At 45.6% G+C, this 22,686-nt stretch overlaps 5 protein-coding genes across 8 annotated transcripts; 2 read left to right on the top strand and 3 right to left on the bottom strand.

Moving 5' to 3' along the window:
- Positions 1–503: 503 nt before the first annotated feature.
- Positions 504–4,407, bottom strand: LOC128760552 (transmembrane protein 43-like). Its single transcript, XM_053868033.1, has 12 exons — positions 4,238–4,407; positions 3,782–3,925; positions 3,569–3,703; positions 3,007–3,101; positions 2,871–2,920; positions 2,739–2,808; positions 2,527–2,597; positions 2,331–2,458; positions 2,191–2,265; positions 1,335–1,436; positions 1,156–1,273; positions 504–1,086 (listed from the first exon to the last, which is right to left on the bottom strand). The coding sequence occupies exons 1-12, from the start codon at positions 4,253–4,255 to the stop codon at positions 884–886; spliced, it is 1,209 nt and encodes a 402-aa protein (XP_053724008.1). The 5' UTR covers positions 4,256–4,407; the 3' UTR covers positions 504–883.
- Positions 4,408–4,905: 498 nt separating this feature from the next.
- Positions 4,906–7,994, bottom strand: LOC128760551 (transmembrane protein 43-like). 2 transcript variants are annotated; one of them, XR_008414841.1, is made up of 12 exons: positions 7,755–7,994; positions 7,395–7,529; positions 6,876–6,970; positions 6,740–6,789; positions 6,608–6,677; positions 6,400–6,470; positions 6,204–6,331; positions 6,067–6,141; positions 5,678–5,779; positions 5,499–5,616; positions 5,144–5,429; positions 4,908–5,053 (listed from the first exon to the last, which is right to left on the bottom strand). XR_008414841.1 is itself a non-coding variant. In XM_053868032.1 (11 exons), exons 1-11 carry the CDS (start codon positions 7,926–7,928, stop codon positions 5,227–5,229), a joined length of 1,221 nt encoding a protein of 406 aa, XP_053724007.1. In that variant the 5' UTR covers positions 7,929–7,994; the 3' UTR covers positions 4,906–5,226. The 2 variants fall into 2 exon arrangements, 1 of the variants encoding a protein (XP_053724007.1); XM_053868032.1 differs by having other exon boundaries at positions 4,906–5,429.
- Positions 7,995–9,433: 1,439 nt separating this feature from the next.
- Positions 9,434–12,842, top strand: zgc:112334 (uncharacterized protein LOC619199 homolog). 2 transcript variants are annotated; one of them, XM_053868029.1, is made up of 11 exons: positions 9,437–9,673; positions 9,732–9,839; positions 9,899–9,995; positions 10,063–10,197; positions 10,270–10,468; positions 10,752–10,883; positions 10,949–11,048; positions 11,118–11,292; positions 11,375–11,519; positions 11,612–11,666; positions 11,741–12,841. In XM_053868029.1, exons 1-11 carry the CDS (start codon positions 9,551–9,553, stop codon positions 11,897–11,899), a joined length of 1,428 nt encoding a protein of 475 aa, XP_053724004.1. In that variant the 5' UTR covers positions 9,437–9,550; the 3' UTR covers positions 11,900–12,841. The 2 variants fall into 2 exon arrangements, with proteins under 2 accessions (XP_053724003.1, XP_053724004.1); XM_053868028.1 differs by having other exon boundaries at positions 9,434–9,673; positions 11,612–12,842.
- ndufaf3 (NADH:ubiquinone oxidoreductase complex assembly factor) lies at positions 11,733–14,883 on the bottom strand. 2 transcript variants are annotated; one of them, XM_053868048.1, is made up of 6 exons: positions 14,681–14,868; positions 13,953–14,125; positions 13,035–13,230; positions 12,907–12,973; positions 12,734–12,834; positions 11,741–12,659 (listed from the first exon to the last, which is right to left on the bottom strand). In XM_053868048.1, exons 2-6 carry the CDS (start codon positions 14,036–14,038, stop codon positions 12,552–12,554), a joined length of 558 nt encoding a protein of 185 aa, XP_053724023.1. In that variant the 5' UTR covers positions 14,039–14,125; positions 14,681–14,868; the 3' UTR covers positions 11,741–12,551. The 2 variants fall into 2 exon arrangements, with proteins under 2 accessions (XP_053724022.1, XP_053724023.1); XM_053868047.1 differs by having other exon boundaries at positions 11,733–12,659; positions 12,734–12,973; positions 14,681–14,883.
- LOC128760539 (NCK-interacting protein with SH3 domain-like) lies at positions 14,483–21,919 on the top strand. Its single transcript, XM_053868015.1, has 13 exons — positions 14,483–14,845; positions 16,188–16,300; positions 16,370–16,574; positions 17,793–17,868; positions 18,245–18,783; positions 19,791–19,961; positions 20,041–20,127; positions 20,191–20,329; positions 20,395–20,475; positions 20,560–20,688; positions 20,892–20,981; positions 21,058–21,230; positions 21,578–21,919. The coding sequence occupies exons 1-13, from the start codon at positions 14,675–14,677 to the stop codon at positions 21,788–21,790; spliced, it is 2,187 nt and encodes a 728-aa protein (XP_053723990.1). The 5' UTR covers positions 14,483–14,674; the 3' UTR covers positions 21,791–21,919.
- The last annotated feature ends 767 nt before the right edge of the window (positions 21,920–22,686 follow it).

Below are 22,686 nucleotides of genomic sequence, written 5' to 3'. Positions count from 1 at the left end.
AATCTAGAAAAATACAGAAGGTACATTTTGTTTGATTGTTTTCAGCTGACCTTACAAACTATCAAAGACAAACACAGAACCAAGTGCTTCTGACCATCTGACTGCAAGTTTTTCCTTTTCACCATAGGAAATACAGGTATTGTCACAATGTACCTTAAAAACATCAACTATCTTTTGACAAAAGAAAAGGCTCAATGTTGACGAGTGTTGCGTTCACTATTGGGACGTGCTCCATCCTGATATTCGCATCAGCATCACTGACCCTCCGCCTGCAGCTTACACAGTGTTGAAAGTGTAACTGCTGTATTGAAGTGATTTCTATGGTGTTGCATCGCTTCCATGCTCAAGTAAAACAAGTGCCCAAAAGAAAGGACCCAGCATACCTCACATTCTTACCATGTCTAGACCATCTGCAAAGCTGATGCTTGCACAACTATGCTTCCCACTGAGGTAATCACATGTTACATGAGAGAAAAGAAACCAGGCATCTTTAAAGGGCTGTTTTTATTTTTTACTTTTTGGCACATGGAGCTTGAAGGAGTGGCAAAAACAACAGTGCTGATCTTTTTTTTCTTCTTTTTTTAACACAAAACCACACAACCTTTTTATAGTATGATAACAACATTATGGATTGCATTTAATAGCTGAGTAACATTAACTCTTTGGTTCAATTTTCTTGCATAGAAAGTCAACATGACAAAAAGTTACACTGTTAGATTCAATATCTGTAAACATTTTAAGTCCTAAGGCACATGGATGTTGTGAGTGCTGACTGAAGTTCATCACTTCATCTAGTTTTCCACTTCGCTTTCATCATAGTCTCTCCCTCTCCATCACAGGTGGTTTGGTGTTAGGGTCACCCAAAAACCACCCCCTTTCCTAGTCACTGATGCTTCTTGGCAGGAAGTCTGCAACGGGCCAGAAACACAGGAACCATGGCGAGAGCGCCCAGAGCAACAGCCACTAGGGGACGGTAGAAGAGCCAACCAAATCCAATGATGAGAAAAGACAGAGAGGAGGAGATGCACAGAGAGAAGATGGTCAGTCCCACGGAGACCAGCTCTCGGAGAAGAGGGATCCAGTCCACTGTGGAGGTGACACACATGAGGGAACGACATAAACAGTCAACAGCCTCTGAAGTCTGTGAGCTCCTACCTAGAGTGTAGATGATGCGCATGGCCAGCTGGATACCAAGGAACATGAGGAACCATCCCAGCAGCCGGAGACCCCACGTCTTCTTGCTGTTGTACTGGAGCTCCCTCTCAAACACCTCCTGGAGAAGAGACAACAGTTGAACTCCACGAAAGCCACGACAGGTGAGTCGGACTCCTGACCCCTGCAGAGAGATCCTCCTCGTACAGGATCTCCAGGGCGTCTCCAGATCTGGTCTTGTAGGGGATCAGCTGACCTCCTCTCTGTTTGGCCACTACACTGACCTGAAACACCACCAAGACACTCAGACAAGCACCAAAAATCTGTCATTACTTTGCTGCAAGAATTAGCTGAAGTGTAAAACATGGTAAAACATTTATTAGGCTGGTAAACACCTGATTTTATTGACAGACAGATTTGCTTAAATGAATAATGCCACGCCCTACAGTTTTCACTGCTGATCTCGCTTCAGCGCAGCTGTCTGCAAGAGGACTGCAAGGAGGCAAGACACAGATTTTCCCCAAATTACTGAAGATCACCAGACTATTCATTGATCATTTCTGACGTCTGGATCTGTACTTAAATGATTAAAATCTTGGCCTGTGGCACAGAAGTGCGAGGCTGCACAGAACCCGCAGTGTGAAAAGCCCCTGAGAGGATGGAAAAGGGGCTGCATCGGAACCAATGTAATTTAAGTAAATGTCAACTTTGTGTCGACATTAGTAAGTCACGGACATAACTTTGTTTTAGTAGTTTTCTTCTACAACTATTTTGATATCCGCTTACTTAAACTGACTGCAGTTCTCGAACGTTAAATACAATTCGAGCTATATTTTCAGAATACATAAGGTGCAAAGACGCATGACACCTAGAGATGTGCAGTGGCGTCCTCTAGCGGGAGACGTTTATACAAGCGAGTGAAAGAAAAAGACGCAAATCCAAGGATGAGCTTGATATTGCATTGGTCTATATGAACACATCAGTTATGAAATGAAGTTGATCCAACAGCTGCATTAAGATGATCTCAATGTGACTCACAGTCTGAGCCGGACCCAGGTAGGATGTGTCGCCGCTAAGTCCAGCGAAGGAGAAGCTCACCCGGACATCACCGACCTTGTACAGAAAATGAAAGCAGAGTTAGTGAAATGAAAATCACAGCAACCTCTTGAGTGCATCACCTCGGGCCTGCGTGGGTTTTCAGTGTGATAGAAATAGTCATCGTGGATGGTGAGAAAGCTGTCCAGGTTCAACGCACTCAAGTCCTTCAGACTCAGAGCGTGGAAGTCGTCGATCTGCTCCACCAGACCTGCAGCCAAACCACAGGACGTTACTCATCATGAACATGGAGGAGGAGAAGCTGCTGACTCAGCTCACCTTTGGACAGAGTGAAGGGGCCAACCTTGACTTCAGGAGCCACCACCGTCGCACTCTCCACCGCCATGGCGCTGAAGATCATGACAACTTAACTCACGACTCAGTTCACACTTCCCATTGTGTGTATTTCGCAGGGATTGTCTTCTCTGTGTGCGTGAGTGTGTGTGTGTGTGTGTGCAAGCTTTACAAAAGCAGACCGACACATTTAGTACCTCGGGTTCTCGTGGCCAATCTCCTTATCGAAATTGCGACTGTTGACCAACTCTGATTTCCACTCGGTGTCTGAGGGCAACAAACCATTTAGATCCAAACCACTTCAAACCTCTGTGGTGTCATCTGGTTACTGTATGAGTAGGTCGTCTCCGTTTTGGTCTCTCCGTTTTCTACGACGTCACTGAAAGGGATCCCAGGGACAGATGACAGTCAGACGTGTGCCGGTCTCACCCTCACCCAGTGCTGACACGCAGACAGACCACTGACTTGCTCTGCTGCTGTTCCACCCACTGGTACATCTCCACCTGCCTCCTCAGCTTCACTGCGTGAACCACCACATTGTAGTTGGGATCGTGGAGAGGCTACACACACACACACACGCACACGCACACGCACACGTACACGTACACGTACACGTACACGCACACACAAACACATTTCATTCAATTTCCTTTACATTAGTAATTTCTCACAGCATGGTTTTCCTAATAGCTAACATGTTATTGTTACGACATTGTCGAACATTTTGAAGTACTTCCACCTGTATTGCCTCCTTCTTGCCTCACTTAATTTTGTTTCAATCATGTCCAAATAACAAGAACAACATATATCTTACATATGGAGAGATCAAAAGGAGCAGAGAGACGACTAATAATTATTATTATTATTTCCGCTCCTGCTGCAACTATTATGTTAGTTCAATCAAATCTGTAGCTACTTGTCATCACGCTACACGATGGGACAATTCCAGCTGCAAAGTCATGGAAGCCATCAGACTGGAGGGTGAAACACATTTCACTTCGAGCCTCCTGCTGAGTCAGGGATGTACCTGTGAGGTCTGCAGCTGCGCAGACAAGTGAACCAAACGGTTGTTGTTCACCCCATCAACGCTGAGAGGTTTGTCCAAAGAGACCACCTCTGCCAGACCTTCTCTGAGCGAGGTCGCCGTCTTGAGAGACTGACCCTGGAAAAGCAGATCCGGGTATAATCTGCCATAAAAATGATTGACAGGCGATTGACACTGTGCGTCTGAGCTTCCCACCTCGTTAGTAAACAGAAGGTAGCAGGACACCAAGCACAGGATGATGCCCATAACAGCGCCCCCTGCAGTCTCACTCAGTCTTTCTAGGAAGCCCGGCTTGGACTGGACGCGCCGGTGCTGGTTTGGCTCTCTGCTGCCGGAGAACTGCGAGGGACAGACGCAAATGTCACAGGTGACTTGTTATTCTCGTCAAGAAAACTAACGTCAGAGCTGTTGACGGCCACACCGGAGCCTCCAGGAGCAGCCGGTGTTGGCGCACCTCTTTAGTGACTCGACACTTTCACTGTTACGAAACATGACTGGACTGATCTATGGCGAACTGTAAATATAAAACGATGCCTTCGTGACGAACACACTACATGTTTCTACGTTAAAGTACCGTGACAAGGGCGGTATTCCACCAGATATCACTGGGAGCTAAATGCACAAATAACGTTGAACGTAACAAAAACTTACAGTCGTTGATGAAGACATGTTTGACAGTGATGACTGAGAAAACTACGTCTTTAGAACCAATGACCGGACAATCCGTCTCTTAACTTCTGGCTTCACACTGTGAAGTGTAATAATATACAGCGTTGCACGACAATAGTTCAGGTGGGCGGAACATGTCAAACGATATCTTCGCCAGACTTGACCGCCCTGCTAATTTGTCGCGGTACTTATAGCGTACACCACCACGCAAGCGCTTCACCAGTTGACGTAAACTAGGGGCAGTATGGGTAATGGAGTTTTAAGCAAGTTATGTGTAACGCGTGCAGTGACGTGTTAGCGGTCAATTCATGGTAACTTACGGCCAAAAGCACAACGTAAAAAGGAAAAGGTCACCTTCACCACAAACAAAATGAACTGCAACCATCCTTTGGCCTCAAGCGCGCTAAATCTACACACACACACAAACCTCTCCTCTTTTGTAATTTGACCCTCACACAGAGGAGTCTGTCAGTATGGTCTTTGTTGTGTCCAACATCCTTCCATTTTTTTCAGGGGCTTTCATTAAAACAACATATACATGTATTTGATGGCTTTGTTCAGGCTCAAATTAACAACCATGGATGTTGAGAGGAAGATCTTGAGGAGAGAATTGTCTTTTGTGAATGTTTATTGGAAAATGAACAGAATAGAATAAAGAATAGAGTTCATACTCTCAGCGCACAACCATTTTATTTCGCTGAACGGTAGGGGTAGACAACAACATCAATGATAACAAGGGAGAAGAAAGTAACAACAACCTTGAGCAGGTGTGAGAAACTCAGTCTGCACTCAAGAGGTCTAAAAACAAGAGAGGAAGAACTTTCCATTAGCTTCAGAAATAATATTCCATCACAACAGTCTAGTTCATGGCTTCATCTCGTGTTTCACCTGACTTCGTTTTCATCATAGTCTCTCTCTCTCCATCATAGTGAGGGTCACCCAAACGCCACCCCCAATCTTCCATCTACTAGTCACTGATGCTTCTTGGCAGGAAGTCTGGAACGGGCCAGAAACACAGGAACCATGGCGAGGGCGCCCAGAGCAACAGCCACTAGGGGGCGGTAGAAGAGCCAACCAAATCCAATGATGAGAAGAGACAGAGAGGAGGAGATGCACAGAGAGAAGATGGTCAGTCCCACGGAGACCAGCTCTCGGAGAAGAGGGATCCAGTCCACTGTGGAGGTGACACACATGAGGGAACGACATAAACAGTCAACAGCCTCTGAAGTCTGTGAGCTCCTACCTAGAGTGTAGATGATGCGCATGGCCAGCTGGATACCAAGGAACATGAGGAACCATCCCAGCAGCCGGAGACCCCACGTCTTCTTGCTGTTGTACTGGAGCTCCCTCTCAAACACCTCCTGGAGAAGAGACAACAGTTGAAGGCCACGAAGGCCACGACAGGTGAGTCAGACTCCTGACCCCTGCAGAGAGATCCTCCTCGTACAGGATCTCCAGGGCGTCTCCAGATCTGGTCTTGTAGGGGATCAGCTGACCTCCTCTCTGTTTGGCCACTACACTGACCTGAAACACCACCAAGACACTCAGACAAGCACCAAAAATCTGTTTTCCTCACAGCTGTAGTCATTCACATTCATAAGCTCAGGAAGTCATGAACAGATGCAGCTGTTTCCAATAAATTCACACTGAAATCAGTTCTGTTTCACTGTTTGTCGTTCTCAGTTCTTAAATTAAATCATTTCAAATAATAAACACCAACAAATTCAGTCTGAAAATTCTCTTCCATGTCCTCAACATTTAATTTGTGATTTTGCTTGAACACAGACACAGACGGTCCAAGTGTGACTCACAGTCTGAGCTGGACCGAGGAAGGTCGTGTCGCTGCTCAGTCCTGCGAAGGAAAATCTCACCCGCACATCACCAACCTGTCGAGGAAAACTGTGCTTGAGAACAATGAAAGTGACCTGTTGCATTGTGTGAAGTTCACCTGAGGATGGCTGACGTTGTCAGTGTGATAAAGATAGTCATCATGGACGGTGAGAAAGGTGACCACGTTCAACGCACTCAAGTCCTTCAGACTCAGAACGTGGAAGTCGTCGATCTGCTCCACCAGACCTGCAGCCAAACCACAGGACGTTACTCATCATGAACATGGAGGAGGAGAAGCTGCTGACTCAGCTCACCTTTGGACAGAGTGAAGGGGCCAACCTTGACTTCAGGAGCCACCACCGTCGCACTCTCCACCGCCATGGCGCTGAAGATCATGACAACTTAACTCACGACTCAGTTCACACTTCCCATTGTGTGTATTTCGCAGGGATTGTCTTCTCTGTGTGCGTGAGTGTGTGTGTGTGTGCAAGCTTTACAAAAGCAGACCGACACATTTAGTACCTCGGGTTCTCGTGGCCAATCTCCTTATCGAAATTGCGACTGTTGACCAACTCTGATTTCCACTCGGTGTCTGAGGGCAACAAACCATTTAGATCCAAACCACTTCAAACCTCTGTGGTGTCATCTGGTTACTGTATGAGTAGGTCGTCTCCGTTTTGGTCTCTCCGTTTTCTACGACGTCACTGAAAGGGATCCCAGGGACAGATGACAGTCAGACGTGTGCCGGTCTCACCCTCACCCAGTGCTGACACGCAGACAGACCACTGACTTGCTCTGCTGCTGTTCCACCCACTGGTACATCTCCACCTGCCTCCTCAGCTTCACTGCGTGAACCACCACATTGTAGTTGGGATCGTGGAGAGGCTACACACACACACACAATTGAATGTCTTCCGAGCTTAGTGAGGACCATCGTCGACATACATTAACATAACCCTTTCCCCAGCCTCTCCCCTTAAACCTAACCATCCAAAACACAGTCTATTAATTACATGTCCCTCTATATATTTATGTTAGAAAATGTACCATGTACATTCCAAACAGAAATGTTGCGGGTATTTTTGGGTCATAACCCAGTTCAGTTTATACGTTTGGATGTGTGTAAATAGGATAAATATAAATCTTATTGAAGGAGAAGATATAAAAATAAAGATTATTTCCGCTTCTTCTGTAATTATTTGCAAAATATCATTGAAATCTTCTGCTTGTAGCTATGAGCTACCACACGACACAAAAAGACCGTGAAGCAGCACTGTGGTTCGAGCCTCCTGCTGAGTCAGGGATGTACCTGTGAGGTCTGCAGCTGCGCAGACAAGTGAACCAAACGGTTGTTGTTCACCTCATCAACGCTGAGAGGTTTGTCCAAAGAGACCACCTCTGCCAGACCTTCTCTGACGGAGGCCGCTGTCTGGACAGCGTGAGCCTGAAAGGCAGGAGCAGGTTTGTCTCCAGTAAAAATGCTTGATCTCTTCAGTCATACTCAGAAAGAGAGCAGGCCACATTCCATCAGTGATCGAGGAACAAAAGACTTTTGTCGAATAATAGCAAACAAAATGTTTATGATTCTTCTTAGATCACTAACTGAAGTAGTTATTGGAGTCAAGTTTGTGAAGTAGCTGAGAACACAATAGATGGGTGTGTTCCTCACCTCATTAGTGAAGAGAAGATAACAGGACACCAAGCTCAGGATGACGCCCACAACAGCGCCCCCTGCAGAGCCTCCGCCTGGGAAGCCGGGTTTGGACCCAACACGTCTGTATTGGTTTGGGTGTCTGCTCCCAGAGAACTGGGGAGAAACATGAGTGACAATGAACAAACCCATCAGTTCTTTCTTTTTACTAGTGTGAGAAAGACGTGTCTTGCCATTAAGACAGAGACAGAGTTCACTTCCAAGAGTCATGTGAAGTCGCCAGGTAAAGAACAAAGACGGTGACTCAACCCTGCGGCAGAAACTGGCCTTGAACCTATTCATAGAACCGCAGTTACATTCAGGTGACATTTAAAGGCGTCCGTATCAGAATCAGAATCAGAATAGAATTTATTGCCATAGTCAGTTGGGGTCCCACCAACTAGGAAACTGCTTCGAAAGAAATGCTGTTAATAATATAAAATAAAATAACCCACAAAAGACAAAGACAACAGTGCGCTTACTGTACCTAATCTTACTGTAACCCTCACTAAGCTAAAAAATGGGAATCTAAAATAAAAAATATATGATAATATGACATTCTTTCTGGGAGAGTAAGATACATTAAAAACAGTTATAACAACTGTTGTCGATGAAAGTGATATGTTAAATGAGGGATCTAAATAAACCTCTACAAAAGTATACCGGGCTTGGCAGTAAATAACTTTGTACCTTTATTTTAATCTCAATATCACTGAGACTTAGCAAAAGCAGCTAAGCCTTCATTAACAGCTACTTCTTGAGCATCGCTTTTTTCTATTTTTACAGCAACAAAATATTCAAATCTAGTCTGTAGCATGTCAGAAATATAAAATCTCAAGGTATCTGTATCAATATAACCTGAATGTGACTTGAAATAACTTACAGCCACGGCTGAAGACATGCTTGGCCCAAAGTGAACACTTGAGAAAGAAAGTTGTTTATGCTGCTATGTTGGTGATCAATTTATGCTGCTATATATCATAACACAAAAGGACAAAGTCAGCTGATCAAAGTTTGAAAGTCTCTTATGTTGTTTATTTTCCAACAATGGGGAAATGAAGATGCGCACAAAGCAAAAAATATGATCAACACGACTGAAACAAAGACAACAGAAAAATAAAAATCCCCACAAAAACGACAAAAACATTCACACACCTTCTGTCTTTGTGTGGATATTTCATTGCCATACTGCTTTCCTCAGCCTCTCACCCTAAACCTAACCATCCAACACAACTTTGGTATAAAATACTTTGGTAATTTATACATAATAGAAATTATTTTGAAGCCCTCATCCTGAAATAGAAAGGCTTAACCTTGTGTGGTCAGGCAAAACGGCCCTATAAGGAGTGTTTTCCCCAGAAATGGAGCTCACTACCATCGATGTGCTTAAACTCACTCACACACATTATATTATATTAGATAATCTATGTGTTATTTCTTCATTTTTGTGTTGGTGGGTGGATTTGAACAGCAGAGTGGTAGCTCTAAACCTAAATAATGCTTCCGTGTAGTGAGTTCCAGTTTCAAAGGTTGTGTATTTGCTTGTAGCTCACCTCTGTGTCGATGAATATGCTGTTACTTTGATCTTATTGCATGCAGACTAAGAATATGAGGAATTGTGTGGAGAAGAAAAATGTGTCTGTGTGGTCATCGCTGGGTGGATTGAAACACACATATAAAATCAATCAGGAAGTCCTTAAGACACACACCGATAAATGGGCCGTACATAAGAGGATTATCGCAGTGATGCACAATTCAATCACTCGCACCAGTGTATGATGCATGCGCACACATATACACACGCACGCTGCAACACACAAAAACTGGGATTTGTTTTGGAAAAGAAGCGTGATAAAATGGCGGATTATGATGTCATCGTGCTCGGGACTGGACTCAAGGTAAGGACGTGTTTAAAGCCTGAAAAACGATTGTCATGAAGCTCTGCCCTCGTCTCAGGAGTGTGTCCTCTCAACGCTGTTGTCGCTGCATGGGCAGAGAATTCTCCACATTGATGGGAATAATTATTATGGAGGAGAAAGTGCATCTGTTTCGCCTCTGGAAGAGGTCTGTCCACAAACACTGGTGGCCACAGCTCTTAAGACTCATTTGGAATTTTCTTTCAGCTGTACAGGAGATTTAAATTACCGGATGATAATAAATGTTTGGGCCAAGGAAGAGAGTGGAACGTGGACCTGGCGCCCAAATTCTTTCTTGCTAATGGCGAGTGTCACACAATGAAGCTGTGATTTGAGGAGATTTTTACGGAGATTTTTTACTTGGTTTCCAGAGGAGCTGGTGAAGATCTTGATGCACACGGAGGTCACTCGCTACGTGGACTTCAGAGTTGTGGAAGGGAGCTACGTTTACAAGGCTGGGAAGCTTCACAAAACCCCAGCCACAGAGGAGGAGGCTCTGACCTCAGGTGAGCCCAGTCCAATGGAGGTGATTTTTTCATCGCGACCCCTGCTCTGAAGAGTCACAACGTCTGTTTCAGATCTGATGGGCATGTTCGACAAGAGAAGGTTCCGGAAATTGCTCCATTTTGCGCAGAACTTTGACAGGAAGAGGCCGATCACGTTTCAGGACATGGATCCAGAGAAAACGACCACCCGAGAACTCTTCACTCATTTTGACCTGGGGCCGGACGTGCTGGAGTTCACGGGTCATGCTATAGCCTTGCACCGACGTGAGAGGTCAGTCCGTCGAGCGCAAACCAAGTAGGGCAGAGACCCTGCTCTCCTACTGGACTGCAATTTTTACTTAAAATAGCAAAACGTTGTCATATTATTCATTGAAAAATACATGCAATTGATATAGACATAATCACTACCACCTAACGGTGACATCACCGTAAAAGTGTGAGCAATCCAAAATGAAAGCAGTTGAATCAATTCATGACTGAGCGAAATATTGTGAGTCGGTCCAAACTGAACTAATGTGCAGAGCAAGCTTGTTACATGACTTGTGTCTCCACAGTTACGTGGAGCAGCCCTACACGGAGACCATCGAAAGAATCAAACTGTACTGTGAATCTTTGGCCCGGCACAATTCCAGTCCTTATCTGTACCCAGTTTATGGTCTGGCGGAGCTGCCACATGGATTTGCCAGGTTATTAACCGTGTATACGACCCTTGTATGATCACAAAATTGTTTATTATTATTGTTTGTTACAGATTAAGTGCTGAATTCGGCACCAGCTTCCTTTTGAACAAACCCGTCGACGAGATTGTGATGGAGAACGGCAAAGTGAAAGCAGTGAAATCTGAAGGGAAGGCAAGTGACAGTGCACGCACCCACCTGTAGAGCGCCTGTCAGTGATCCAGCGCCTGTGGTTTTGATCAGATGTTTCAGTGTAAACAGCTGATCTGTGAGCCCAGCTACGTCGCCAGCCGAGTTAAGAGAGAGGGCCGCGTCATACGGGTCATCTGTCTCCTCAACCATCCCGTTAAAAACACCCATGAGGCCAACTCCTGTCAAATCATCATCCCTCAGACTCAACTCAGGAACAGGAAGTCAGGTGGTTCTCCACACATCCTGAGCATTTCTCTTGATGACATGGAGACACACACAATATCTACTTCACCGCTCTGCCTCTGCAGACATCTTCATTTCTGTAGTGTCGCACCTCCACAACGTGTCCTCGGATGGGATGTACATCGCTACAGTCAGCACCAAAATAGAAACCAACAACCCAGAGAAGGAAGTGCAGCCAGGTTTGGAGCTTCTGGAGCCCATCATACAAAAGTGAGCAACACTTGTGTTAAGTACAACGCAGTGCTTGAAACTCCACTTAAAGGAGTTGCTTGGGATTGAAAAAAATATTTTATTGAATCCAGATTTGTCAAAGTGAGTCACTTGCTGGCACCGACAGATGACGGGAGGAAGAGCCAGGTGACAGCATTCTTCCAAGGTTTATTCAAACGACAGTATAGAAAAGGAATCACAAGCGCCTTCTTTCTTTCTAGATGTTTGTCTCCCGCTCTTTTGATGAAACGGACCATTTTGGGAGCGAGTATGAAGACATCAAGGACATGTACAGGCGCATCACCGGCTCTGATATCAGCAGTATTTGGTCGCAGCGGAACCAGTCAACCAGTTCTGAAGAGGGCTCGGACCGATCCTAAAACTGAGCCACGCATGTGTGTTGTTTAGCCAAAATGGATGTGACTCATACAAGAAAATGGTATCAGGTTTTTATTGAGCAACTGTTGGCTGTGCCAAAATGAGAAATACTGTAATAAATACCATCCGAAATAACAGAAGACACACAGCCATTCAAGTGAAGTCCACAACCCTCTGAAAGCTAAAATATCTGTTGGCCCTATGGCGAGGTGAAGATTAGAGATGGACATGGAGGATTTGGGGATTCTTTATATGGAGCTTGAGTGTATTATGACATATGTCCTCGCACAGACGGACGGACACACAGACTAAAGAGGCTTATCTAAATGAAGGACACTCACTCCAGCCACCTCAGGCTGAAAGCTGCAGGGCATTTCCAACACACTTTCTGGTGCTTATCCACTCTCCTTTGTCTATGTGACATCAGCCATTGTCTTGTTTGCACTGTGGAGGATTAAACCATTAAATCCCTGAATAGGATTCATCTTTCAGGTCATCATTCAACACAAAATATTCACAATATATACAAAAAACATTAGATCATGCTGATCCCAAAAACTGTCACCCTGTTGTGCGCTTGCCCAAGATCTCAGCAGATCACATGGGTGACGTGGGGGAACCTTTTTTAAAATGTCCACCATGATTTGCAGTCTTCTACTCCTCCGTCAGCTCCAGGGCTGAGCTCACCGCAGGGGGAATGAGGGCAGCGGCTGCTATCCTTCGTTCACTAATCAGGAAGTTGAACGTTGCACATGCATTTGGCTTAAAAACAAATAAGAGCTCAGTCAGTTAGACGACAACACAATGAGAGCGTCAGAGATCTGAGGTGGTGTTACCGTGTCCTGCACCTCCACTGCGATGCCTTTCTTTTTCAGAAGAGCCAGGACTGGTGGCTTGATCCGCTCCAGCTTGGCACCGGTGCCCATCACCAGGATCTCTGTGGCCACAAATAAAAACACATTATAAACACTACCAACATACAGCAAATATTTACTTGTGTGTACGTCACCTATCCTTGGCACCAGCATATGAAAGAGAGACACACTTTCCTCAGTGATGTCATGATGACTGCCAACCTGAATAAACAAAACAGTGATTCTTATACAACCAACACACATTAAAGATGACGTTCATTACATTCCACTGCAGGATAGCCGGCGGTAAAACAGCACAGGGTCCAAAAACCCTGTTTCCGTTGATGTTGAAGCCAGTGGAACTGTAGCTGAGGATCAGCATTTCACTGCCAGCCTCCCTTTGCATGACAGACACTGATGTCCGTTGGTACATTTCATCATCAGTGGGACCCAGTCTGTGACCCCGAGACTGAAACAAACTGAGGAAAAGAGCAGGTGCTGTTATGTGCAACGCAAGACACATCAACCTACCAATAGGTGACTGGTGAACCAGGTGGGTGACACCAGTCATTTTCATGGTCTTATTGCCGTTGTTTCAGTCACAACCCAAAGTTAAGGTGGTGGATGGGATGAGAGTGTATCAAAAGAAGAGAGACACTGGGCCGTTTTCATACCATCAACAACACAGTTCAGTTCCGTTCCGTTACACGGTGAATCCGCTTCTGATCAGACTTGCATGGAAACACAACACTGTCACCATATGGCTCAGTTGAAAAGCCAACACTTTGGTGACAACAAGCCAAGAGGACGGACAGCCACAGGCTTCACGCCTGCTGCCTCAGAGGATTCAGAGCCAGCACAATTTAGGATTCTGAAAAATAACTGGAAGCAGTTGTGCTACAGTAAATGTGGCAGAAATTATTGAGTTTCACCGACGTGTGGACAAGCTCCTTTAACAGTCCGAGGTTGTGCGTAAGTCGAGTCCGTGACTACCACCAGGTGGCGCTGGTGATTATCCTATAGATTGATTTAAAACACTTATTCAACAAGAACAGCAAAACGCCCCATGAATGAAACAATGAACATGATGTCTGATGATGGTTTAAAAAAAGATGTGACTAATTCGATGAACAGCTAGGTGTCCCATACAGCAGCGGCCTCACTTGAGCGCGTATATATGATCATATCGTCAGTCCCTCACCTGTTGCGAGCCAGTCCCGTGTTGGGAGTGAGCAGCAGCCTGTGCAAGGACCTGCGCAGCGCTCTGCTCCCCACCAAACCGGCCATGTTCCTGAAGTTCACACGCCAGCCATCCCGTGTAGGGGGGCCCAATTCACGGTGACACCGGGTTACCACTTCCTGTCTTGTGTAATACTGAAATAGTCACAAAATAATGAAGAGGAATAATAAGCAGACATGGGCTTTGTTCATAGACCGGAATGTATATATCGATGTGCGGCAAAAATTACTCGTAAAATGCACCTTAATACACGTGTTTCAGTTGAACCCGAATATCAGACGAATAAATCTGTAACAATGTGGTAATAGAATTCCAATACAATTAAAATTGAGGGGGGGAATCTTGACAATATAAAACAAAATCGCCAAAACTTTGACCTACGACCCGTCGATCTAAGTCTAAAATGCATCGATCGGTTCGATGACTCGTCCATTGATTAGTTAGGGGCGTGTTCTTTGAGCCACAGCGCCACCTCTGGCGGCGGAGGGTAACTAACCGTAGATCAGATGATCTGAGCTGCATTGTAAATAGACATCGGGGCCATGGCTCCGCAACCTCTTTAAACCAGCTTCGGCTCCGGCTCAGTCACTTATTTTACTTGAAGGGGTTTTTCTTTTTAAGCACGCGTCGGCCTTCCTCTACCAGCTGCTGGTCGTCTCGGCCGGTGAAAGTGTCATTAAAGTATGTACCGGTCTCTATACGCTTTCCGATCCGCCGAGCCCAACTCGCTGCACTTCACGGCCGGAGAGAGCTTCCTCATCCTGGAGCGCAGCAACAAACACTGGTGGCTGGGCTCGCGCTGCGCCTCCGGTGAAACTGGCTACATCCCCGCCTCGTACATCGAGAAAATACAGGTAACTCTGGTGGAGTCCGGAGAAGGCTGAGTTGATGGGATCCCAAGCGACGCGCGTGTGTGTGTGTGAGAGAGAGAGAGAGAGCTGCAGTGCGGCCATGCTGGAGACGACTCTCGCCAGTTCAGGGATTCAATCATGAATTATTGCATGACTTGATCTATTCTGCAGAGCAGCTTAACACTGCGACAGGGCAGATGGTTTTTAGGCTGCGAAGGGAACAGATCTGGCAGTTAGAGCTTCAGATTGTCTTTATAAATGTCATATACATTCGTATGAACTAGTCCTCTTCAAAGCATGACCACTAACACCACGCCACTGTGTGACGTTCAGCCATGTGTTTATTTATCTTTTCCAGTAAAAAGGTGTGTAGATGAGTGTGTGTGTGTGTAAATCTGGGTTGAATCCAGTGTAATGGGAAGCTGATCACATTCTACACCAGTTGCTTAAGAATGTTGTTTATTTGTAAGAAGTTATATATTTGGCATGGCGCTGATTTAACCCATCATCTTCCAGACCTGAGGATTAGATCATAATGTATGAGACCAATGAGAACAAATAAAATTCTCCTTTATTACCCACATTGATATAAGGCAGGTTTGTTTTTCAATGAAGGACTGGGATTGACAGTCAGCTGTTTCTGAATCTGGCCTGACTGTCATGAATATTTTAGTTGAAGTGAGGTGGACGGCATCTTCATGTCCTCCTTTGCTGCATCCATGTCTTGCTCTTCTCCTGGCACGTCCAAATCCAACATGAGGAGTCTCTCCACAATCTGCATTAGGCCTGCTTAACTTTGATTTCATGTTTGTTTGCAAAGCCCCATGATCATGCTTATACATTTGCCAAGGTCAGTCTACAAACTAGCACACTGTATGAGGTACTTGCTGGATAAGACACCAGCATACTTCATTGAATTGAGCTTTTTAAAGACTTGGAGAGCAGCTTGTGTGTAGTCTAACTGCTGTATCACGTTCTCCCCTGCTACTCCCTCTCGCCACCTTCATCCAGTCACTCCCACACGGCTGCAGCTCTCTCCTCGCAATAATCCAGTCAAACATGGAACTTGTCACAGCTTGAGTTTCCTACTGCCAGTTGGGTGCTCAGCACCGGGACAGGAATGCTCTCTTCAGAGCTCAGGAGGTTAAATGTGCCCAGTCCGCTGAGTAACTGTGTGTCTGTGAGGGAAAAGTGGTGTTGTTGTTAGATAACTGACCCAGATTTTTCTGCCTCAAGTCACATATGTCTCTGAGCAGCTTTATTGTCCCCATTTGATGAAATTTTCATCGCCATTCATGCTGCCCTTCCTGGATGAACATTTCATTGCTGTGTGTCTGTCCACTAGGCTCCGGAGCAGGATGAGGTGTTGCAGTCTATCGACAGAGCGATAGAAGGAATCCACAATGTGGCCTTGAAGAATGGCGGCAAATACAACCTGGAGCAGCGGGATGTTCTGCAGTGAGTTGATGTGCACCTCGCGTTATTGAACAGTGCACTCCAGCGACAAGCCTGATGTTTTTCTCACAGGAAGCTGATCCACCACAGAAAGGAGACCCTCGCTCGCCGGGGATCCCCCAGTCTGAAGCAAGGCATCACGTCGTCCAACAGTGAAATATCTCTCAGTCAAACTCCGCCTCCACCAAACGGCTTTAACAAGGACTATGGGCGCCAGGGAGGCGTACCAACGTCAGGCAGCATGGACAACATGCAGCGAGATCACGGCTTCTATCAGGTAGCCCACACAAGAATCATGTACATCGCAAGTTCCCGTGCAACCACAGTAAGGCCATGGCCGTTCCTGAAACACAGCGCCCTGAGAGTACATGTAATGTAAATGTAATATTTTATGTCAGACGGGTTAGGTTTTGTGTTGTAGCCTTTGAATGGTGATATTGAATACAGAGTGGGTCAATATTAGCCATGTTTCCTGCACTTCCTCCACACTCTCAGTTGCTGACCAGGAACAACATGAAATGAAATGCTTCCTGTGGTGCTCTATAGTTAATCCTCCTGACATCACAGTGATTGTATTTGTACTGTCAGCAAAGCGTCTTCCACTCTTATTTCCTGCTAAATGTGACAAACGAACACCAGGCTGTCCATTGGTAGTGAGCCTGGTGGTCGTAATAGCTGACAACCAAAGTGAAAAATCTATTTCCAAGCCCTTCCATTTCCATGAGTTACATTTAAACTGAACATTCCATCTGTAAGCCTCTCTCAAAATGTGGAAAAGAAAGCAGCAAAACCCTCAGTCCATGATGATCTCATCGTGTCTCCACCTTTAGATTGTCCTGTTTATGGCCTTAATTTTCTTCTAACTTGTGAATGATAATTCTATACTTTACATCATATACAATATAAGATACAGTAAATTCCAGACTAGTTTCACAAACCAAATAATCAAACAAGTTGCTCAACTGCTCTTAAACAAAGATATACAAAACAAAAAAAAGAATAAATAATAAATCAATACATCATTTACAAAAATACAAGAAAGAATTAGGAATTTATTATGATTTAATCCTGACTGAATTGATTGATAAGTAGTTAGTCCTTATTAATCCACTCAAAAATATGTGTCATGTGCTGAAGAGTGTAACAATGTAACATTCCATTTAGGCCACATTCTACCATGTGTTATGATAATGCAGGGATTTTCGATCTTGATCAGATGTCAGTTCTTTATCACCTATCAAAGCTTGCAGAGGGGAACTTCTCCGTTATATTTACGTTCCTTAAACTGATATTTCTTGTCGCCTTTCCACTGCAGTGTTTTCTTTGCTTCAGAAGTCATTTTAAAATTTTGTCTGTTTAAATTGCACAATATTATTCCCATATAACTGTGAGTTGTTTAACGGGGGGATAAGTGGCCCACATCTGTGCCCCAGCGCAGGAAGTGGCTCCACAAGTTTTGCGTCTCATGTGACTGTTTTGGATGGTCCACATGCAGGTGCCTCCACAGGCCCGCCGTGCTGCCCCCGTCACCCCCCCACCTCCCGAGAAACAGAGGAACCGAGAGCGCTCAGGTGAGTGAGTGGCGCAGATGAAGCAAGCGAAGTGTTGGTGCGTGTCGCTCCACTGCTCTATTCTTAGTCAAGACGGTGCTGTGAACTCTCATCTGTAACCAGAGCTCACGCTCTCACGCGCCGCTGCCCCTCCTGTCTGCCGTTCACTTTCTTGTGGCGCTGCACTGTGTTGGTAAACGCTATAGATAGTATAGATTCCGATATATTTTTGGTGTTATCTGCTGGCACATCTGTAGGTTTTGGTCCACGAAAACATTCCCTTGAAAGCATGTTCTCACCATAATCATTTATTATTTTCTGGTTTTCTAAAACAGTGGTATTCATGATTAATAGCAGACCATACGTTCATTTTTCCAATATTTCCTCTGCCTCTCAGGCGAGCCGGAGGTCGCCTCCAGAACGTCCTCGCTCCCTCCGTCTCCTGGCCCCTCTCTCTCCATCAGCACCACCTCGCTGGAGTCTGGCTCCTCCCACTCTCTGGTCTCATCCGAAGCCAGTCTGCCGAGCGTCTCCAGTACGCCCCCTCCGCCGGTGCCGTCCCGCGTGAAGCCCTGCGCCGCCCAACCTGACCAGCAGGCCTCTAGCCCCCAGCCTGCTCCTGGGAAGAAGAGTCCCGCTCCTCCTCCCCCCCAGCCGGCCCCCCCTCTGAAGTCCGCTCCCGTGGACCAGCCAGACAGTGAGTGGCCGGTCGCCCCGCCCTCTGTGGCGGAGAGCCCCCCTGGCAGCCCCACATCCACCAAGCCCGTTCCCATGACCATCGGGCCGGAGCTGATCGAGCTGGTGCGGAAAAACACGGGTTTGAGTTACGAGCTGTCCCGGGTGGCCGTGGGAGTCGTGGTGGGACACCTGCAGAGCGCTTTGCCTCAGTCCTCGACAGCCCTTGAGCAAGTTCTTCTCTCACTGGTGGAGAGCAAGGTCAGTGGTGCAGACTGGATCCTGGCCAGTTTCTCTGAGCAAACACAGTTTGTTGTTCTGCCTGGAGTCACTGCGACAGCAAGCGAATGACAATGACATCCACAGTTCCAGCCTTGTGTTATGTTCAGATTCTGAGTTTGTGCGACCCCAAATTTCACTTAGCTTCGCATTTTATTTCAAACATGAAAATCAGTAAATCAGAAGTGTACACTTATTTAATATCACCAACGAACACTTCATGGCCTTAAAAATATCCGCCTTAAATGGGCCTTTAAAATGCTCCACTTACATTATAGATCCACAACACTTTTTCACCCATGATGACTTGAGCATCTTTTCTCAGACCACATAACTTCCTGCCTGATCTGTGTGCAGATACGTGTCTGTTTTGATCAAATTCACCACATTATCTTTCATGTTTAAACAGGTCCTTTATGACGTCTAGTTACTAATCCCAGTATATTCTAAGGTTGATGACAGGTGGTAATACTCGACACCAGGAAACACATCATTCGATCCCTTCCAAATAATACACTCTGACTCAAATTATATCTGGATCTGAATGACTCTCCTTACTTGACATCGTCTTAGCTTCTTTACTGTCTTCACCCAAGACAACTCTTGAGGCGACGACAAGCTGCGCACAAGTGCAGACGTGCCTCAGTGTTGTCACAGTGTCGGCATGCTGTCATTTTATTGGGGAGGGGGCTGTTACAGTCTATCCACTCGGTTGTTGTTTTCAAGCCTGCAGTCGTTTCCTGCAGCGATGATCCAATCCTGAAGACACTTGTTGGTTTTCCCAGCTTCCCTGAGGGCCTTGACTCTCAAGATCTCTGTTTGAGTTTCACTTCAGTTTTGCCAGTTACTTTTATCTTCAACTTGTTTTGACTCTAAAATACCTCCAGCTGCTAGAGATATTTGGTCATGTATCACAAAATCGTGGGCCAGATCAGACCCCCCTGGCTGACCCATCCTAAATGACCTGATGTTCTGATGGATCTCTGCAGGACCTGAGTGCTGCGCTGCCCCAGGGGCAAGTGTGTCATGACGAACAGCGACTAGAGGTCATCTTCAGCGACCTCACTCGTCACCGCGACGACTCCCAGCAACGCAGCTGGGCTCTTCATGAAGACCACTCCCTCATCGCCTGCTACCTGGAGGAGCTCCTGAAGATCCTGGTATGAACGGAGATATGAAGAACTTGGGTGGGATCTTTAAATCTGAGCCCTGGATGTTGAAATGGCTGTCCTTCCTCAGACGGATGCCGACCCAGAAGTGTGCAAGCGGATGTGCAAAGCCAACCATCATGAGAACGTGATGTCGCTGGTGTCATATTATCAGATGGTAAACTTTCATCGTAACCGCAGTCAGGTTTTGGATGGTTGCTCATGAGTTCTGGTGTTGCAGGAACACCGCGTGTCTCTCCGGTTGTTGCTGCTCAAAGTGTTTGGGGCCATGTGCAGCCTGGATGCTGCTCTGATCTCTGCTCTCCTCAACTCCATCCTCCCCATGGAGCTGGCGCGGGACTTACAGACCGACACTCAAGGTTCACTCACCCTCATCCTTGTGTCATTCTGATCCGCATTTTAACCCGCTCAGTTGTTTCCCCAGAACACCAGAAGATGTGCTACACAGCCTTGGTCCTCACCATGATCTTCTCCATGGGGGAGCAGGTGCCATATCATCACTATGGTAAGCCCTGGAAGGGTTGGTCTGCTCGCGCTGCTGGGCTGGTGTGAGCTCGTCCTGACAGCCCTCTGCTGTTTGTTTACTCAGAGCACCTAAATGGTGAGTTTGTGGAGTTCCTGCTGGGCGTCGTGGAGGACGGGCTTCCATCTGATCCCACGGAGCAGCTGCCTGACATTTTCCTCAACCTCCTGCTGAGCTTCAACCTGCACCACACTGGTGGGAAGCTCCTGTTTTCACAGAGCTCTTTGATATGAGTCACTGTAGAAGAAAGTAAAACATGCTCCGGTGTTTGTCAGAATATTTGGAGATTGGCCACTCAGTTTAGGAACAACATGTTTGTCCATCATTCTACAAGGAACAACCAGTGTGGTCACTTCAGCTGTGTTGATTAAGAAGCAAATGAATGTCTGGTCACGCAGCTCCCAGCAACAACGTGATCATGCAGGAACTGAGGAAGAAGAACGTCAAGATTCTGTCTGAAAAAGTTCTGCTTCTTCTCAACCGAGGAGGTAACCTTGAACACCCTTGAAACGAGTGCGTCACTTTGCCACTCAACGTGACCTCGCGGCTCTATCTGCTCCGTAGACGACCCGGTGTGCATGTTCAAGCACACGCCGCCGGCCCCTCACTCCGTCCTGAAGTTCCTGCAGGATGTCTTCGCCAGCCACGAGACGGCCGACATCTTTTACAGCTCCGACATGAGGGTGATGATCGACATTGCTGTGCGGCAAATATCCGATCTCTCACCCGGCGACAAGGTGAGAGTGAGAGGATACGTAAAGTTAAAATACTCATCAAAACATTGTGTTTACAGCCAAAATAATGAAGAAGATAAAGTTATAAAGATGTATTTTGAAGCCGTCAATGTGGAACAGATTCATAAAGATGACAAAAGCACACAGTACTATGAAAGTAAATTCAGTATTATGAGAAATGTTTTGTATGATAACGGATTAAATCGTGATGAAAGAAGCTTAAAGTTACATGCTAGTGTAAGTAATTGCAGTCAGCCCATTGTGGCTTTTTTTACTCAAGTTTTCTGTTTTGGTTTTATTTTCATTGGGATGTATTTTTAAGAATATCTTCATTCATTCATTCATTCAAGCTGCGAATGGAGTATCTTTCTCTGATGCACTCGATCATGGGCTCGACCGACTACCTGGAACATCAGCACCGGCTCTCCGACCTCCAGGGGGCGCTGCAGAGGATCCTCCAGGAGGAGGAGGATCCAGGAGAGGATGAAGGCAGCGCCACGGCCAAACAGATGGATAAGCTGATTGTCCAACAGATCTACAATGAGTTTCCGCAGATCCGTTAGACGGAGTCGTCATCACGATGCTGCTCACACACTGTGGTCTGCTGCCCCCTGCTGCAGAGAGTTGGAAAAAAAACTGGAATGATGCTCACTTTTCTGTGCCAGAAGCAAATATAAGCCAGTTTTTTTTTTTTATAATATTATTTTTACTCACTGTCTTCTGCTGCAAACTTGCATGTGACATTGATAACAGACAGATCTTGAGAATTATTTTTCTTTGAAGAAGAGTGAAAGGTTCTTTGATGTGTGTTTTAATAAGGGACGAAAGTGACAGATATTTCCATTTAAGATATTCTCACACTGAATTCTGAGCAATAACAAGTATAAAAAGAGTAAACGTGACTAAATCTGTTCCCGTTTCCAAACTATAAATTCATTTTTTACAAGAATATCCTGCTAAAGATATTAACAATGCCATTATTAAAACAATAAATGCACAATATAGAGTTTATCACCCACTCAATTAGCAGGATCAAACTGTGAAAATTATTTTTTATCTTAGTTAATGAAGCCTGTTGTCCCTAAAAATTGCCGGAGCTGTTGTATGTTTCTGCACTGCAAGGGTCATTCCAAAGTAGTATAAGAATTTAAAACAGTGTCAGATTTATCACAGTTCACTCACTAAAATACTTCCCAAAACCCTTACTATTTGAGTAATTTAACCAAGTTAAAATGGTCTGTTGGCACAAGCCTTTGACCCCCCATGTCCATCACTGTATTGTTTTTTTTTTTTTTTTTAAAGCTTGTGCTCATAATTCAGCGCCTTCTCAGTGAAAAATGATGGTTATATGACTGATTCTCTTAAACATGTAAAGTAAAATCAAGAAAAACCAGCTGTACTGGTTTTGTTGTAGGATGTTCTTCAAGAGCTTCTGGCTATTTGACTTCCTGTTTCGCCC

The sequence above is a fragment of the Synchiropus splendidus genome, chromosome 6, assembly GCF_027744825.2.
Source record: "Synchiropus splendidus isolate RoL2022-P1 chromosome 6, RoL_Sspl_1.0, whole genome shotgun sequence".
NCBI lineage: Eukaryota > Metazoa > Chordata > Actinopteri > Syngnathiformes > Callionymidae > Synchiropus > Synchiropus splendidus.
The sequence above is the reverse complement of the archived record's forward strand: the minus strand, read 5'-3'. Positions and strand labels throughout refer to the sequence as shown.

Coding starts and splice junctions, on each gene's coding strand:
- LOC128760539 (XM_053868015.1), top strand. CDS start 14,675: ATGTACCGGTCTCTATACGCTTTCCGATCCGCCGAGCCCAACTCGCTG. Junction 14,846..16,187: donor CGTACATCGAGAAAATACAG/GTAACTCTGGTG, acceptor TCTGTCCACTAG/GCTCCGGAGCAGGATGAGGT. Junction 20,982..21,057: donor GCTTCTTCTCAACCGAGGAG/GTAACCTTGAAC, acceptor TCTGCTCCGTAG/ACGACCCGGTGTGCATGTTC.
- ndufaf3 (XM_053868047.1), bottom strand. CDS start 14,038: ATGGCCGGTTTGGTGGGGAGCAGAGCGCTGCGCAGGTCCTTGCACAGG. Junction 12,974..13,034: donor CGGCTATCCTGCAGTGGAAT/GTAATGAACGTC, acceptor TTGTTTATTCAG/GTTGGCAGTCATCATGACAT. Junction 12,660..12,733: donor CAGTGGAGGTGCAGGACACG/GTAACACCACCT, acceptor TTTGTTTTTAAG/CCAAATGCATGTGCAACGTT.
- zgc:112334 (XM_053868028.1), top strand. CDS start 9,551: ATGATGCATGCGCACACATATACACACGCACGCTGCAACACACAAAAA. Junction 9,674..9,731: donor TGCTCGGGACTGGACTCAAG/GTAAGGACGTGT, acceptor CCCTCGTCTCAG/GAGTGTGTCCTCTCAACGCT. Junction 9,996..10,062: donor CAAATTCTTTCTTGCTAATG/GCGAGTGTCACA, acceptor CTTGGTTTCCAG/AGGAGCTGGTGAAGATCTTG.
- LOC128760552 (XM_053868033.1), bottom strand. Junction 2,459..2,526: donor CCCCTTCACTCTGTCCAAAG/GTGAGCTGAGTC, acceptor GTTTGGCTGCAG/GTCTGGTGGAGCAGATCGAC. Junction 1,274..1,334: donor AGGAGGATCTCTCTGCAGGG/GTCAGGAGTCCG, acceptor TCTCTTCTCCAG/GAGGTGTTTGAGAGGGAGCT.
- LOC128760551 (XM_053868032.1), bottom strand. CDS start 7,928: ATGGGTTTGTTCATTGTCACTCATGTTTCTCCCCAGTTCTCTGGGAGC. Junction 6,471..6,607: donor ATTGGCCACGAGAACCCGAG/GTACTAAATGTG, acceptor CATGATCTTCAG/CGCCATGGCGGTGGAGAGTG. Junction 5,617..5,677: donor AGGAGGATCTCTCTGCAGGG/GTCAGGAGTCTG, acceptor TCTCTTCTCCAG/GAGGTGTTTGAGAGGGAGCT.